Here is a 19,148-nt window from a genome sequence, read left to right on the forward strand (position 1 = left end):
GAGGTAATCATTGATCTGCATTTCTACATGGTTGGTTGATTAATTAGGTCACATACATTTTAGTTATTCTTACCCCTAATTTCTTCTTGTCGCAGATTTCAACACTTATTACAAACATTTTTGTAAAAATCGAAATACCCACCCCCACCCTAGTTCTTGGACTATTACACTCGATTCAATTCGTATTCAATTCGTTTGAGATATTTTTGTCGTAATTGCACTTCAAATACGATCAGATGCATTGGTAATCATCAAATTTAAATAGGAAGTAAATACGAGTTCTAGATTTTCACTGTAGCTAAAATACAGTGAAAATATGACGTTTCACCTGATATAACTTTATGGTTTTCGTAGATCTATATATTTCATTGCTATTTTTTACACACTCGTTGGTGAGAACACCATGCATTATTTTTGATAACACATAGTTGTTTTCACACGTAGGTGTTTTAACAGTTTCAAGACATATACGACTGGCTGCTCCTAGGTGATGACCAGGGCCCCGTTCCACAAAGCAATCTTAGCGCTAAGATCACGTTAGCTGTGCAGTTACGGTGATCTTAGGGCTAAGATCGCTTCGTGGAACGGGGCCCAGGTCACCAATGTCATACGTTCTATAAAAAACCCAGCACGATGGAAATCGATTACACTGTGACGTATAGTTAACCTGGCAATCATGTGTCTGTGACGCGTAAGTCAGCTACAAATCCAACGGCTGTAAACAACTTTTAGTTGAAACAAAATGTTAAAATTTGCTTAAAACCTGGGGTTTTTTTTAGGATATGTAAGAAATAGAATAATCCATTCGTGTCCGTTAGATACCATTTATCTTACAGCTCGTTATTTAAAAACGTGTGTGTGTGTGTGTGTGTGTGTGTGTGTGTGTGTGTGTGTGTGTGTGTGTGTGTTACTTAATTAATTAATTTATAAACGTTTACATAAATATTTTTAAAAATTCCACGCTGTCGTTATGGTATGGGTCATAACAATACATTGAATACTGGTACTGTTATTGCAAATTTCTGACGTCACTAGACTGCATAACAGATGCACGCTTGCGACAGTCGCAGTTTGTGAAATTGACATCGATCACCGGTGTACTATTATCTGATCTGACAATGTAACTTGCAATGAGTAATGCTAGACTCACACTACCAACTGCAGGTACAAAGTTGGCCAACTTTCTACTGTCATGACTTCTATGACTGTCCAGTTGCAAGACGGGGCGCTCTTACAGCTCGATTCTCGTCGTATATTGCTAGGCTAAGACTACCAACTACCAGCAAAAAGTTGGCCAACTTTCTACTGTCATGACTTCTACGACTGTTCAGTTGCAAGACTGAGCGCTCTTACGGTTCGATTCTCGTCGTATACTGCTAGGTTAAGACTACCAACTACCAGCAAAACGTTGGCCAACGTTCTACTGTCATGACTTCTACGACTGTCCAGTTGCAAGACTGAGCGCTCTTACAACTGGATTATCGTTGTATACTGCTAGGCTAAGACTACCAACTACCAGCAAAACGTTGGCCAAACCTTCTGCTGTCACGACTTCTACGACTGTCCAGTTGATAGTCTCAGCGTTCTTACAACTCGATTATTGTCGTATAACCCAGTCGTTAATCAGAGCACACGCATCGTAAGTCGGGAGTTGGAGAAATTAGAACGCAAACGTCGAGTTGGCCAACTTCGTCGTAATAGTTATCAGTCTGAGCCTAGCACAACAAACACATAAATTTTAAATGGAATGAATGAATAAATAAATGGCAGCTGGATTTATGTTGTTTTATTTTTATAAATGGGAACTGTATATATTTACTATAAGTGTAATTCAGAGTCTTTGTAACTGATCTTGTTGAATACTATTAACATCGATTGTGTAGCGATGACAAACATACAGTTTGTGGAGAATAAATAAATTATCACATTTGTGTTAGTGCCACATGAACTTTATGAAACTCATTTCGGAATTCCTTTTACCCCTCGCTCTTGCTAATAAAATAAAATAATTCCCAAACTCGTTGCAATAAATCCAATAACACTCCCGGGAACTCATGCAATGACAGTACTCTCTAACATCACGATATGTAAACCCGGAAAAATAGCATATCTTATTGTATTGCATTGATATAATTTTATTGTATTATACTGATATAATTTTATTGTATTGCATTGCATTGTTTTGTAAATTACTAAATATAACTAATAATGATACGGTATTATATTAATCACTTTCTCAAAAAAATGCAGAGTGGGCGCCGGGGATTATTGTCCAGTAGGCTTTTGTCCAGTTGACTATCCAAAAAAGATATTGGATTTTTTTTTCATAAAATGTAGTAATAATACAGGGAAGATCATTCTTGGTCGTTTCTTTTTTCTTCTTCTGTCCATCGCTCGATACTTCCTCTTTCAAACAGTTAGTCAGATAACCTGTAACAAAGACACTGCCCAGTTATAATGTTATACTGATGGACAGAAAAAATAGGGTTAACACAATATTAGCGACGGCAACTATTGACCCTAAATCCTTAGTGTCAGAATTTGACCCGTTACCAGCAGTCGATTCGAGACTGCCGACATTCAACTTCTTATTATAACGCTAGTGAAGAAGAAGAAGAAAATGTTTTATTTAACGACGCACCCAACACATTTTATGTTTGGTTATATGGCGTCAGACATATGGTTAAGGACCACACAGATATTGAGAGAGGAAACCTGCTGTCGCCACTTCATGGGCTACTCTTTTCGATTAGCAGCAAGGGATCTTTCATATGCACCATTCCACAGACAGAGTAGTACATACCACGACCTTTGATATACCAGTCGTAGTGCACTGGCTGGAACAAGAAATAGCCCAATGGGCCCACCGACGGGGATCGATCCTAGACCGACCGCGCATCGAGCGAGCACTTTAGCACTGGGCTACATCCCGCCCCACCACGCTAGTGTGTCTGTATACATGTCTAGATGTATGAATATCTACATATTGTATGTATGTCGGGTTTCACTAGTACATAGATATTAACGCATGGGCACATTTCATTTCATTTCAATTTATTTTCTTGCAAATATCCAATTATGATTCAAGCACGTTGTCCTGGGCACACACCTCAATTATCTGAGACAGTTGGTTAGTTGTTAGTGAAAGAAAAGAGGGTGTAGTGATCTTACACCTACCCACTTAGTCGTTAAAACTCGCTCTGGGTGGGAATCGGTACCGGACTGCGAACCCTGTACCTACTAGCGAACCGTGTACCTACTAGCGAACCCTGTACCTATCAGCTTTATGTCCGATGGCTTAACCACGACACCACCGAGGCCGGTCGCATGGGCACAGGTAGCCAGAGTACTCTGCCGGTAGCACTTAACCAAATCATTCCCGGACAGGTCAAAGTTCCAGGTGCAAAGAACTTTTGATAGAGAAGTTAACACCACAAGTCCTGTGATTGGTTATAAATGTGAGTGTGTTGGTTGTAAAAAAAATAGTGTCATGTGGGCTAAAAATGTATGCAATTTTATTTCATCTAGTACCACTGTGTTAAGCAGTCTTGTGCTTGAAACGTAAAAAAAAAAGTACTCAAATTTTGTGCGAAACTAGGAGTGTAGAAACATCTGGTTGCACCGAAAATCAGCCATGAAAGGTATCACTTTCTTCAGTTAATGCTTTGAAGTAGGGGTTGTAGTACTGATATTTATGGGTCATAGTTTGGTTGATATATTGCATATATTTTTAAGCTCAAACGTTAACATGGTCGCCTATGGGATTTTATTTGGTATAGTACAACCTATATGTTCTAGAGCTAGACGGACATTTGTACAGTTATGATCGATCATAACCGTACAAATGTTCGGCTAGTCCTCGAACGGCAGAGTACTCGGGCACAGGGGAAAATCCTTTTTGGCGTCACAAATTGCCTCTCATGCCGTTACTGGGACTAGAACCTTGTATACTGAATCGTCCGCAATTCCCAGACTGACGCATTCTGAAAAATGAATGTTCAGTTAATCGATGATATACGTGAGACCTACAAACCACATGGTCGGCCCTCAACGTACATGGATCTCTGAACACACCTGTGTGTGTGTGTGTGTGTGTGTGTGTGTGCGTGTGTGTGTGTGTGTGCGTGTGTGTGTGTGTGTGTGTGCGTGTGCGTGCGTGTGTGTGTGCGTGTGTGTGTGTGTGTGTGTGCGTGGGTCTCCACTAGTACTTAGGCACGGGCCGAGTCTAGCAAGACTCGAGTCCGTTCACAGGACACTAGTACCCATGCAAGGAAGAGCACTCATTTTTAATTTTACATCATTTTGCTATATGCTTGTCGCCGGTTAGGCCTACATTATAGGACTATGAGACATGGACAAAAAACAAAAAATCGAATGTGTGATTTGGCATCCATGTTCAGTGGTGGAATGAAGATGCATAAAGCTATTTTACTTTATTCCTTGGTCTCATTATCATGTGGTGTAACTGTCGGGTACTCGGGTTCGGGTCGAGTTTCGCCCTCGAATACTCGAGTCACATATTTGGTCTTGTGGAGGCCCGCGCGTGTGTGTGTGTGCGCGCGTGCGTGCGTGTGTGCGTGCATGTATTTACGCACACACACACACGAATTACATGTCACATAAACAATTACAGTAAACATACTAGAATAGAAACATACCATTTTTCACACGCAAATTTCTTGTTTGAATTCACAGATTGGTCGTTGAAGGTTCGTGAGTAGCCATTTAGTTCCATGTAATGTTCTGCATTCAGATAGTTGTCAGGTTGGAACGAAGCCCAGTTGGACTGCAATTCATCCGCCAACAACTCACCGCTTCCCGCCCACTGCCAGACTCCTTCCTTTAAGATGTCAACCCCGCCCACCCACACTGAAAAATAGCACTTCGAAATGATATCAGTATGAAATATCAAGTGATCAAGATTTCGGGACTAACATCAACCCCGCCCACCCACACTGAAAAATAGCACTTCGAAATGATATCAATATGAAATATCAAGTGTTCAAGATTTCGGGACTAACATCAACCCCGCCCACCCACACTGAAAAATAGCACTTCGAAATGATATCAATATGAAATATCAAGTGTTCAAGATTTCGGGACTAACATCAACCCCGCCCACCCACACTGAAAAATACCACTTCGAAATGATATCAATATGAAATATCAAGTGATCAAGATTTCGGGACTAACATCAACCCCGCCCACCCACACTGAAAAATACCACTTCGAAATGATATCAATATGAAATATCAAGTGTTCAAGATTTCGGGACTAACATCAACCCCGCCCACCCACACTGAAAAATACCACTTCGAAATGATATCAATATGAAATATCAAGTGTTCAAGATTTCGGGACTAACATCAACCCCGCCCACCCACACTGAAAAATACCACTTCGAAATGATATCAATATGAAATATCAAGTGTTCAACATTTCGGGACTAACATCAACCCCGCCCACCCACACTGAAAAATACCACTTCGAAATGATATCAATATGAAATATCAAGTGTTCAACATTTCGGGACTAACATCAACCCCACCCACCCACACTGAAAAATACCACTTCGAAATGATATCAATATGAAATGTCAAGTGTTCAAGATTTCGGGACTAACATCAACCCCGCCCACCCACACTGAAAAATACCACTTCGAAATGATATCAATATGAAATATCAAGTGTTCTACATTTCGGGACTAACATCAACCCCGCCTACCCACACTGAAAAATACCACTTCGAAATGTTATCAATATGAAATATCAAGTGTTCGAGATTTCGGGACTAACATCAACCCCGCCCACCCACACTGAAAAATAGATCTTTAAAATAATATTTAATATGAAATATGAAGTGTTCATGAATTCGGGACTTAACGTCAACCCAGCCTACCGACATTGAAAAATACCACTTCGAAACGATATTAATATGAAATATGAAGTGTTCAAGATTTCGAGATTTAACATCAACCCAGGCCACTGACATTGAAAAATACCACTTCGAAACGATATTAATATGAAATATGAAGTGTTCAAGATTTCAGGACTTAACGTCAACCCCACCAACTCACACTGAAAAATACCTCTTCAAAACAATATTAATATAAATAGTTTTAGAATTCGGAACGTAACGTCAACCCTACCCAACCACACTGAAAAATACCACTTCCAAATGATATTAATATGAAATATGAAGTGTTTTAGAATTCGGAACTCAATGTCAACCCAGCTCACCTACATTGAAAAATACCGCTTCGAAATGATGTTAATATGAAATGTGAAGGGTTCTAGAATTCGGGACTTAACGTCAATCCCGCCCACCCACACTGACAAATACCACTACAATACAATATTAATATGAAATATGAAGTGTTCTAGAATTCGGAACTTAACGTGAGTCCCACCCACCCATACTGGAAAATACCACTTCAAAACATTAGTCATATGAAGTGTTCTAGAATTCGAAACTTAACGTGAGTCCCACCCACCCATATTGGAAAATACCACTTCAAAACAATATTAATATGAAGTGTTGTAGAATTCGGGACTTAAAAAGTGTTGAGCGATGGCAAGCGTGGGTCCAGGATGATTTTCATGGGGTGGGTGGGAGGTGTATACATCCAACTACTAGCGGTGAAGTCAAATTAAAATAAATAACACAAATATTTTTTTCGTCACGAGCAGGGGTGTTCAGACCCACTCACCCTACCCTCCGGATCCGCGCCTGACAGAGTTGAAGAATTCGCAACAAAAAGTGTCCAACAATTAGAAATATTATAAAGTGTATGAGATATGAAATCTATTTTTCGTTTTGGGGGAAAAAACGTAAGGATAGTTTTGCTCAAATTAAAGACCTGCTTTTTCCTAACAAGTTAAAAATACAAATCCGTAATAAAAAGACTAATAACCACTATAACAGTATTAGGTCTATGCATGTGTGTACATATTTCAAACATATTCTTGAAAAGAACAAATCATGGCTTGTCTAAAAATAATAACCCTTAACTGTCAGGGGCTCAGAGACAAGGAAAAGAGAAGAGATATATTTACATTACCTAAAAGGCAAAGCATTTAGCATTTACTGTTTACAAGACACACACTTCACATTAGAATTAGAACCATTCATAGAGGCACAATGGGGGTATAAATGCATATTTAGTTCTTATACTGGAAACGCACGAGGAGTAACTATAATGTTCAATAACAGTTTTGAATATAAAATACATAATATAAAAAAAAGATAACTTAGGAAACTATATTGTAATCGATATAACAATAGAGGGAGAGAGAATTACTTTGGTGAACATATATGGACCGAATGCAGATAACGATATTTTCTATCAATATATTTTAGACTGTATTGAAGAATTCCAAAATGAAAAATATATACTTTGATGAGATTTCAATTTAGTGTTAAACCAGGATCTCGATACCAAAAACTATAAACCATAAACCATCCAAACTGTCGGAAAAAAATTAACGAAAACATGGAAACATTTGATTTAATAGATCCTTTCAGAGAATTATACCCTAATCTCTGAAGAAAAATTTAAACACCGAATTAGAACAAACTATATGTGATGAAATAAAAGCTTTAGAGGAAAACGAACATGTAGTTGACTGGAAAAGAATCGAAAGCAAAAAGTCTGAATTATTAGAATTACGTAAAGAAAAACTCAAAGGTCATTATATTAGGTCACGGTCACAATGGATAGAAGAAGGCGAAAAACCAACTAAGAATTTTTGCAATTTAGAATCTCGTAATTATTTCAGTAAATTAATATAAAAAATTCAGTTAGATAATGGAGTAGAAATTAAGGATCAGAAGCAAATTTTAAAAGAAACAAAGAAATTTTACCAAAATCTTTATTCCGCACCATCGTGGCAAAATGATGATGATATTATTAAAAAACTATCTCACTTTAGTTTTAATAAATTAACTGATAAAGAAGCTGAAGAATTAGAGGGTGAAATAAAATATACGGAGGTATTAACATTTCTTAAAGGTATGAAAAATGACAAGAGCCCGGGGTCTGATGGATTTACGGCTGAATTCTTTAAAATGTTTTGGATGGATTTAGTACACTATATAATTAGATCTATCAACTATAGTTACACTATTAAAGAAATGTCTCATGTACAAAAGCTAAGTATTATAACATGTATCCCAAAACCTAATAAATCAAAATAATTCTTAAAAAATTGGCGACCTTTAACCCTTTTAAACTGTACTTATAAAATGGCGTCAGGATGTATCGCGAATGGATAAATTAATAGACAAAGACCAAACTGGTTTCGTTAAAGGAAGATACATTGGGGAAAATATTAGATTAATCTATGACATTATGTTATACACAGAAGAACATGATATTCCTGGATTACTGCTACTAATTGATTTTGAAAAAGCATTCGATTCTTTATTTTGGTCGTTTATATATAAAGTGTTAGATATATTTAACTTTAAAACATCCATTAAAAACTGGATAAAAACGTTTTACAATAATTCTTTATCTAGTGTAATACAGAATGGATTTTTATCTGAAGCTTTCAAATTAGAAAAGGGTTGTAGACAAGGAGATCCTCTGTCTCCTTATATATTTATTCTGTGTGCTGAAGTACTTGCAATTATAATAAGAAACTCTAGCAATATTAAGGGAATCAGTATTGATGGCGAAGAATATTTAATTTCGCAATATGCAGATGACACAAGTTTCATTCTTGATGGTTCTCCCGAGTCTCTGTACAATACATTGAAGGTTTTAGATTATTATGCATATATATCAGGCCTAAAAATTAATTTTTCTAAATCAAAAGCTATATGGATCGGAAAGAAAAAGTTTTCTAAGGATGTGTTCCATCGTACGCGGTGGAAGTTAGAATGGGGCGCAACACAATTTAATTTGCTCGGTATCAACTTCGCAGTTAACATGGAACAAATAATTGCACTGAACTATGATTCTAAAATAATAGAAATGCAAACATTAATGAGGTTATGGTCTGTTAGAAGATTAACAGTTTTAGGAAGAATAACAGTACTGAAAACTTTAATAATGCCAAAGCTAACCCATCTGTTAATAGCGCTACCAAATCCAAATGACAAATTGAAAAAAAAAATGTAAATACATTATTTTTTTAATTTATCTGGCAGAGCAATACTGAAAAACTGAAACTGAATCTAATAATACAAAATTACAAAACAGGTGGTATTAAAATGATAAACATATCAAATTTTATAACAGCCTTAAAATGCACGTGGATTCGAAGAATGTTTTTAAATAACTCAAAGTGGATAACTTTGTTTAAATCGGTTACAAACATATCTTTAAAAGACTTGATTATACAAGGCGATTATTTCCTAATGCGAAATATTGAACACGTCCGAAATACGTTTTGGAGAGACACCTTGTTCAGCTGGTTAGAGATACACAAATATCAAAAACCACAAAATGTTGAGGATATTTTAAGCATTAATATTTGGTATAATAGCAAAATATGTATAGGTAACAAACCATTTATATACAAAATTTATATAGATAACGGTATTATATTTATAAATGATTTATTAAATGAACAAGGTGATTTTTATACATACGAACAGTTTGCAACAAAATATCATATAAATACAAACTTCTTAGAATATGCTTCATTTACAAGTGCTATTAAATCATTTATAAACAAGCTTGGAACAATAAGGGATGACACGTTCACAATTCTAAAAAATCCGTTTTTTCCGTTTAAACTAAAATGTTTATTAAAAGACAAAAAAAGTTGTAAAGATATTTATGATATGATAACTTCACAAACTATAACCCCCAATGCACAATTAAAATATGCGAACGAAGGATTTATGTACGATACCAGGCAATGCGAAAAGTATTATGTTATTCCTTTTCGATGTGTAAAATATTCAACCTTATCATGGTTTCAATACAGAATACTGCATAGAATCTTAACTACAAATACATTTTTACACATGATACATTATGTTGATTCAAATGCTTTTGTGACTTCTGTCAAAATTCTCCAGAAACGATACCACATCTATTTTTTGACTGCAATAAGGTTAACCACAGTTGGGGAGCTACAAAACATTGGATACAGACTGAAACTGGAACTGATATTTGTTTTAACCGAGATATTGTTATGCTTGGTATGGTTAATAATGAACACAGCAACTTTGTAAATTGGTTAATTATCAATATTAAATATTATATTTATAGTATGAAAGTACAGAAAAAAGTATTAAATATAAATGGAGTTAAAAATATATTGCGAAACAAATTTGAAATCGAAAGGTTTATTTCATACAAAAATTGTGAACATGAAATTTTCAATAATCAATGGACACGGTGGCTTAATCTTTTTAACTGAAACTTCTTATAAATAGCTTGTTTCGAATTACAGGTCTTTTCGTTTGTAATTGCAGGTTTTTTCGTTTCGAAATATAAGTCTCTTTTCGTAGCATAGATTTTAAGTCCCCCCCCCCCCCATTATTTATTTATTTATTTATTTATTTATTTATCTATCTATCTATCTATCTATCTATTCATTCATTAATTTCTTTCTATTCTATTGTATTTTCTTTCTTTCCTTCTACTTTACTCAACTCTTTCCAAGATATGAATCATAGCATCTTGGCTTTCTTTGCCAATCCCCAACCATATGGGAACACTAGAAATATATTTATATGTTAAATTACAATAATATTATGCATTTTCACTTATATAGCAACTCTATTGTAAGGCCATGAAATTAAGGCTCCCCAACCTTGACATGGTCAAACTTGGCTGGGGAAAATAAATGATTTAAAAAAAGAAAAAAAAGAAAAAAAAAAAGAATGCAAAGCATATTAAAGTATTTAAGAAAAAAAGTGTCGAAGAGCTGGAAATATGAAGTTTTAAAGTTAAAGTTTGTTTTTGTTTAACGACACCACTAGAGCATATTGATTTATTAATCATCGGCTATTGGATGTTAAACATTTGGTAATTTTGACATATAGTCTTAGAACGGAAACCCGCTACATTTTCCCATTAATAGCAAGGGATCTTTTATATGCACACTCTCACAGACAGCATAGCACATATCAAGGCATTTGATATACCAGTCGTGGCGCATTGGCTAGAACGAGAAATAACCCAATGGGCCCACCGACGGAGATCGATCCTAGACTGACCGCGCATCATGTGAGCCCTTCACCACTTGGCTACGTTCCGCCTCTGTGAAGTGTTAAGGAATATGAATTCAAAACATAAAATATTGAACCATTAGAAACATGTATGAAAGTGTTAAAGCATTCGAGAAATAAACTTCTTCAACAAGTGGTAATATAAAATGTTAAAGGGAATGTCCTGAGTTTGCAGCCACTGTAAGATGTTTGCGATAACAGAGCCTTGTTGGCCACTACTATTTCATACTAAATACATTTTCTTGTTTAGAATACCAGTGTCTGTATATCGAATGTGTTTGTGGTTGTATACTAATGTTTGTAGCACGCAGTTTTTACTTTAATCCATGATATATATTTTTTGTACATACAATATTACTGGGAGGTAAAATCCGGTTTGGGTTACTACAAACATTAGGACAACAATGGGCGCATGGTGTTAAATGTCTGTTGGATAGTCTTGGTCTGTCAGATGTCTGGTGGAGTCAAGATCAAGTGTTGCCTTACTTACCTTATATTAAACAACGGATAATGGATCAATGCTTACAGAATGGAACGATCAACGTCATTTTATTTCTAAATTAAAACATAAGTTCAAACAAAGTTTTGAGTGTGAAAAATATTTATCTTATATTTCATCACCACACTTAAAACGTTCACTAACCAGACTACGATTATCCTCTCATAGTCTATTATGCTAAACGGGTCGATATCATAATATACCTTATGATCAGAGATTTTGTACATTATGTAATATGAAAGTTATAGAAGATGAATATCACTTTGTGTTAGTTTGCCCAATGTATAGAGATTAAAGACAACAGTATTTAAATAAGATTTACAATAGATGGCCAAATATCCAAAAGTTTTATAGGCGAATGTCTTGTGATACCCCTAAAAGTGTTATTAATTTAGCAAAATATGTACATCTTGCTATGCAGAGACGCCAGTTATTGTTATAATTTCTTATCTGTTCCTCACAGCTTTATACTTTCATGTATTTTCTTCAACTAGCCTTCTTACTTACTGAGTCACTGACTCTACATTTAATTTGTATTTTTCATTGTATGTTTGCTATAAATGTTATGCAATACTTTATGCAATAAACATGTTCTGTTCAGAACAAACACCTTATAAATACAGACACTGATATTCTAAATAAGAAAATGTATTTAATTTGTATGTTACATCATCGAAAAGGTTCTTATGGTGGAAAACATTTTACAATGGTTGTAAACTCAGAACTGTCCCTTTAAAGAAGATGAAATAGATTTAGTGTTGGAGAATTCGAAACATTCTTTAAGCTGTTACAATAAAACACAATCGGAAATTTGAAGTGTTAAGGTATACGAAGAATGATTTTTTTTTAAAAAGAATTCGAAATATAAAGTGTTTAACAACTGGTAACTATGAACTGTTTATTAGGAATGTGAAATGTGAAGAGTCAAGGAATATGAAGTATGATTCGAGACAGAAAGTGTTTAACAACTGGGAACTATGAACTGTTAATTAGTAGGAATAAGAAATATGATGTATTGATGATTACCGTTGTCTCTAAATGGCAAAAAGCTGCTTTTAAGCCAATTTAGTTCATCCTTTGTGTTCACTTCGAGAAGATAGGCACCATGACCGATACACGTGCTCTGCGTAAAAAAAAAAACATTCTGAGAGTACTATATCAACCCATGACGACTGGACTACACCCTAGTCTGATACTCTCTATCGTTCAGACGGATCCGGCTTCTCAAGATCTGTATTTCAGCACAGCACTACACTTTCAACATCTAATGACTGTCATTCTAGGGGTTTTCCTGGCGAGATGCAACCCATCTCGTCCCTACAAGCTGTACACCCTAACGGCCTTAACAGGCCACTCACGTGGACATATACATGTAGATCGCACTATAAACCTTTAGACCTTCGTTCAAAATTTTATTTCGAAATTACTTTCTTTTGTAATATTATTAAATAGTCCGATCCTCTCTTCTTTCTCTTATTTACTTTTCGACTGTCCTTCTAAAATGCTCCAAATTATATAAATATTCAGCGCAGCAGTCAAGTCTTATTATTTTTGGCTTGTTAACCTTTTATTTTATTTTTTAAAATTCTTTTTTTACTAATTGCTATTTTCAAAATACTGCCTATTTCCAACTCTACCCCTAATCCTTCTGTCCCGGACCCAGTCACTGGCTAAGTCAGAGATTGTGCCCGGGAGAGACGTAATTGAATCTTAACTGGATATAGACACGTTAATATGTTATCCTATCCAATCCATACGTAATCTATCAAATTTCAGCTCCATATGTTGAGGCATTGCAAAAACAAATATTAGGAAAGCTATATGTCAGTCAGACGGAAGGACAGACAGACAGACAGACAGACAGACACAGACAGACAGACAGACAGACAGAAAGATGGAGACGAAACCTATTGTCTCATCCAGTTAGAACGGTAGGGGACTAGTAAACAAAATTATATATAGTTAGTTAGTAAGTCAGTCCAGGTTTGTAAGTTATTCAGGCCTTGACCATAACCAGAATTCTGAGAGGGGTGGGACCTTTACGCTTATGGTGAGGCACGAAGTGCCTCATACGAGGGCGCGAAGCGCCCGAAATGCTTAGGGGTGTGTGTCCGGGGGCATATTGACCCCCCCCCCCCCCCCCCCCCCCCGACCCCCCCCCCCCCCCCCCCCCCCCCCCCCATTGGCTACGGGCCTGCCGTATTATTATTATGTACCATAGCGTCATGCCAAGGCATGGAATCACGGAAGAAAGCATAGCAATGATTTTCGTGTTTGGTCCAACCATCAGTACAGTTGATTGTGGCTGAAATAGAGATGAAAAATAGTAAATAACAGAATACATTATATATATATATGTCTAATATTCTCTCTCTCTCTCTCTCTCTCTCTCTCTCTCTCTCTCTCTCTCTCTCTCTCTCTCTCTCTCTCTCTCTCTCTCTCTCTCTCTCTCTCTGATAAAAAAGTGTATACATATTGTCTGAGTAATGCCTTACTTTGAGTACTACTTTGAGTATTAGTATCAGCCAGCTTTGTTAAATCATTTTCAACGTTGTCCAAAATACCAGTCTGAGTTTCATAAGCAGATTCCAGTGCGTTCAAATCTGCAGCATAACCTGAAACAAACAAATAAATAAACATGTTAAATATCCTAAATTGAAAAAAAATTAAGTTGTAAATTGTACGGTATATAATATTGATCTACAATCAATTCAGCCAAACCTGTCATGTATTGATAATTATAAATGCCAAATTTTCACAAAAACTTAATTCTACAATTGGAGAATTTCTGATCGAAATGCTTTGAACTAATCCCCAAAATAACAATTGAATGAATGAATGCACTTTAACGACACACCCGTCACGGGAAATACATCTGTAGTTAGAAGGAAGGAAGGAAGGAAGGAAGGAAGGAAGGAAGGAGGAATGTTTTATTTAACGACGCTCTCAACACATTTTATTTACGGTTATATGGCGTCAGACATATGGTTAAGGACCACACAGATATTGAGAGAGGAAACCCGCTGTCGCCACTTCATGGGCTACTCTTTTCGATTAGCAGCAAGGGATCTTTTATATGCACCATCCCATAGACAGGATAGCACATACCACGGCCTTAGTTGTACCAGTCGTGGTGCACTGGCTGGAGCGAGAAATAGCGCAATGGGCCCACTGACGGGATCGATCCCAAACCGACCGCGCATCAAGCGAGCGCTGTACCACTGGGCTATTCCTCACCCTCTTCTGTAGTTGGGTGTCAAACATGTACATGAATGAAATGGAAATGGAAATGTTTTATTTAACGATGCACTCAACCCATTTTTTATTTACGGTTATATGGCGTCAGACATGGTTATGGCCCACACAGATATTGAGAAAGGAAACCTGCTGTCGCCACTTCATGGGCTACTCTTTCCAATTAGCAGCAAGGGATCTTTTAAATGCACCATCCCACAAACAGGATAACACATACCACGGCCTTTGATGTACCAGTCGTGATGCACTGGCTGTGACCAGAAATAGCCCCTGTACATGAATGAATGCATGATCAATATCAACATAAAATGTCATGAGTAAATTAAAACACAGTGTAAAATAAATAAATAAATAGATAAAGAGAGAGTGAGAGTGAGAGACAGACAGACAGACAGACCGACGGACGGACGGACGGACGGACGGACGGACGGACGGGGCGATACTGACCGTCGATGTCAGACGTGAACTTGTGTGCCGACTGCACACTTTCGAACTTCTGCACCAGACCATTCACTTTGTTCGTCTCGGCGGACAGCGTCGACTTGAGAACGAAACCACTCGTGTCTAGTATGCTGGAAGAAGCAGATGCAGCATTTGCACTCTGTTGCATTTCCGCTCTAAATCGGGATACGCCTGAAACATTAAAATAATAATAATAATAAATAATAATATTTGTTTTAACAACATCAACAGATTATTCAAGGCCGTTTTTAGCAGTTAGTTGCTCTTCCGCCTTAAAAATGAAAGAAAGACCCCACCTTGGCACCTTCCTACGCTCGTGAATAATAATCATATTACCTGGTAACCATGTACCTAGACGGAATAAAATTGTTTTTCAGACAAATATTCACAGATTTATAAGAAATTTTTTATGAGAGAAAAAAAGAGACTTTAAAGTGTATTATTATACATGTATAAGAAAGCATTGAAGTTCATTATTATACATAAGAAAGCATTGAAGTGCATTATAATTCACAATGTAACAAACATTTTATTATGTTGATATTTTTGCATTTTTCATTCAGTTTTGTTCTATATGTCTGGTTTTAGAAAAATACTCCACATTTTTGAAATTCCAAGCACCGAATATTCCAGTATGTTTTAGGAGCTGATGCTTTCTAGAATGTTTTGGTACTTTCTAGAATCTTCCAATGGCTGCTATGCTTTGGTTCTTTCAGGAATGTTCCAGTTTTGTATAGAATGTTCCAGTACTTTCTAGAACATTCTAGTGCTGCCCCCAGATGGTGTATGTAAAGGCCTATATGTGCATAGGTCAACTTAGTATTTTTCAGGTGCGCAATGTTTTCATCGCGAAACTGCTTATATTCTGGCGATTCATTTTGTTACGTTTGTGGATTCTACATTGGCCCAAGGCAGGTAAAGCATGGAATCAAAGTATCTACGAAATTTGCACAAGCTTATGAATTATACTTTGGCAAGAAGATGAAGACAAATCATGGGCTCCATACGTAGTTTGTTGTACATGTCTATTAGTTCCACACCCTGAAGAACTGTCTGTCCCGAGACCACCTGCTAAAGATTTGGAGAGTGAAGATGAAATTGTTTAATCTGAATCTGAAGAATCTTACGTTGGTCATACTGACGAAGAAAAGAAGCAATCACACTTTCTAAACCAGCAGGAACTGGATGATTTGATTCGAGATCTCGGGCTGACGAAGTCTAATGCAGAGCTTCTAACATCAAGACTGATGGAATGAATGAATGAATGAATGAATGTTTAACGACACCCCAGCACGAAAAATACATCGGCTATTGGGTGTCAAACTATGGTAAATGTAAACACAATGTGATGATCAAGACTGATGGAGTGAAACTTTTGGACAACAGTTCTTGAACTACAGCTGCTAGGAAAAGACATGAAAGGTTCTCGAAATAATTTTCGGTGAAAGATGATTTATGTTTCTGTAATGACATTAAGAACTTGTTTCAAGAACTGGGTATTGATCATGAACCAAACGACTGGCGTCTCTTCATAGACAGTTCCTCCCTAAGTCTCAAATGTGTTCTTCTGCACAATGGAAATCTGTATCCATCTATACCAATTGGGCACTCTGTGCATATAATAATAAAATAATGTAACATTTCTTCCTGAAACTATAAACTACAACAGGTACAAATGGCAGGTCTGTGGCGATTTCAAAATGATTAGCTTCTTAAAACATTCTTGCTTCCTTTGCCTGTGGGACAGTCGTGCTTCATCTCAACACTACCGCAAAAGACACTGGCCTCAAAGAGAACACAGAATGTGAAGTACCAGCCCTTGGTATAATCAGAGAAAGTCCTTATGCCTCCACTGCATATCAAACCTGGACTTGTCAACCACTTTCTGAAAGCACTGAACAAAGAAGGCGAAGCTTTCAAATACATTTCCAACATGTTTCCACATCTGTCAAAAGCAAAAATCGAAGGTGGTATTTTCACCGGACCAGATGTTCACAAGATGCTTCAGTCACAAGAATTTGAAGAAAAAATGACATCAAAGGAACGAAACGCTTGGAGGTCGTTTAGAGAAGTGGTTGAAAATTTCCTTGGGAATAACAAAAGTGGGAATTACGAACAGTTAATAGAAAAGTTAATAAAGACTTATGAAAAGCTTGGATGCCGGATATCTTTGAAATTGCATTTCCTCCATTCTCACCTAAATTTCTTCAGTTAAAATATGAATGGCATCAGTGCAGAACACGGCGAAAGATTTCACCAAGATATATCAACTATAGAAAGAAAATATCAAGGGAAATGGGACTGCAACATGATGGGTAACTAACTACGTACGTAATGACTCATAATGTCATCGACGAAAAGTACGAACAACTGTTCATTTGCGATTTGTAATCTTTTTGTTGATTTATACCTGTATAGTAGAACATGCAGAATATCTATGTAATATTTGTGTTAATAAATGTCATTAAAAAAAAAAATCCATCAATATAGTGTTCTGTAGGCTATATGTCTTTGGAGAGAAAAATCTCATAAATTCGTAAAACATTTCCTAAAAATAATTAAAGTGAGATTGTGTGACTAAAATTAACTCTAGAAGACGTAGTGACATTTTTGTAGTGAATACACTTTAACTAAACATAATCAACACCAAAAAATTGACTAAGATTAACTAAAAATTTTGAATTATCTTCAAACTTACTTGAGCAGGATCTTCCACGCAGAGTTTCAATCTCTTCCTCAAGTTTGGTGACGTTCTCTATAAGAGTCTCCAGTGTATCCTTTAGGGCCGTCAACCCTATAGTCTCGGTCCCTATGTCTACTTTTTTGTCGAAAAACTGGGCTTTTGTCAGTGCCAGTGCACCAAGGAAAAGTAAAGGTACGTACATGACTTCACGACCAACTTTTAAACGGTAGCCAGACCTCCTTGTAAACTAACTGGTTGATAGGTGTGAGCGTCTGAAATGATTCGCTGTGTGTTTGTGCGGCAACTCAAAGAGGTTCTGACAGATTATCTTTTAAAAACTTCAAAGAATATGTTTATTGTCGAAAATGTCTTCACGCACGCTAGTTTTTTCTCTTATCTGAAATTCAACTATACCATCTTTGGTGTACGTACTATGTTGATTTTGTTTTGGACAGAATTTTGGACTAGTTCGAAGATAACAAGGCGGCACATACAATTTTCAAATGGGGGTGGGGTGGAAAGCAAATAATATTTAACTTGTTATTGAAAAAAGTAACTATGCAGGGAGGGTTTTTTCAAGGGGGGGGGGGTGGGTGTTTTTATTTAGTTTTGATATACATGTACATTATGCATTTTATGAACTTAAATCATTTGCAACGGGCACTAATAATTAGCTATTTATTTGCTCTGGATCCTCCCTGATATTGTACTAATACAAATCTACGCAGTTATTCATCCGCATACCTGTCACGTGATCTGATGATGAGCTGATTGATATATACTATAATACGTATCAGATCTCTGACAATATTTATACATACATGAAAGAATGTTTTCGCTGAAAAATAACACCTGTACACATGCCCTACCCTGTTTATGATATGATACCCTCGCATAGAAGAAGGGCTTGCATACCATGCTCATAGATTAAACTGATTTTTGATAAAACGCTAAGTTCGGGTTTCTACAGCATTTCAAGATTGTGTTTGGTTTAGTTAATTATAAGAATTACTGACCGCAACGATTCTTCGGTTCTTGCACGTATACGTGTGTGTGTGT

At 36.5% G+C, this 19,148-nt stretch overlaps 1 protein-coding gene across 1 annotated transcript; it reads right to left on the minus strand.

The window, feature by feature from the left end:
- Nucleotides 1-1,770: 1,770 nt before the first annotated feature.
- LOC121384235 (C-type lectin domain family 4 member F-like) lies at nt 1,771-18,375 on the minus strand. The gene is made up of 7 exons (XM_041514522.1): nt 18,105-18,375; nt 15,392-15,577; nt 14,185-14,304; nt 13,906-13,994; nt 12,716-12,812; nt 4,659-4,869; nt 1,771-2,430 (listed from the first exon to the last, which is right to left on the minus strand). Exons 1-7 carry the CDS (start codon nt 18,289-18,291, stop codon nt 2,418-2,420), a joined length of 903 nt encoding a protein of 300 aa, XP_041370456.1. The 5' UTR covers nt 18,292-18,375; the 3' UTR covers nt 1,771-2,417.
- Nucleotides 18,376-19,148: the final 773 nt, after the last annotated feature.

This window comes from Gigantopelta aegis, chromosome 10 (genome assembly GCF_016097555.1).
Source record: "Gigantopelta aegis isolate Gae_Host chromosome 10, Gae_host_genome, whole genome shotgun sequence".
NCBI classification, from domain to species: Eukaryota; Metazoa; Mollusca; class Gastropoda; order Neomphalida; family Peltospiridae; genus Gigantopelta; species Gigantopelta aegis.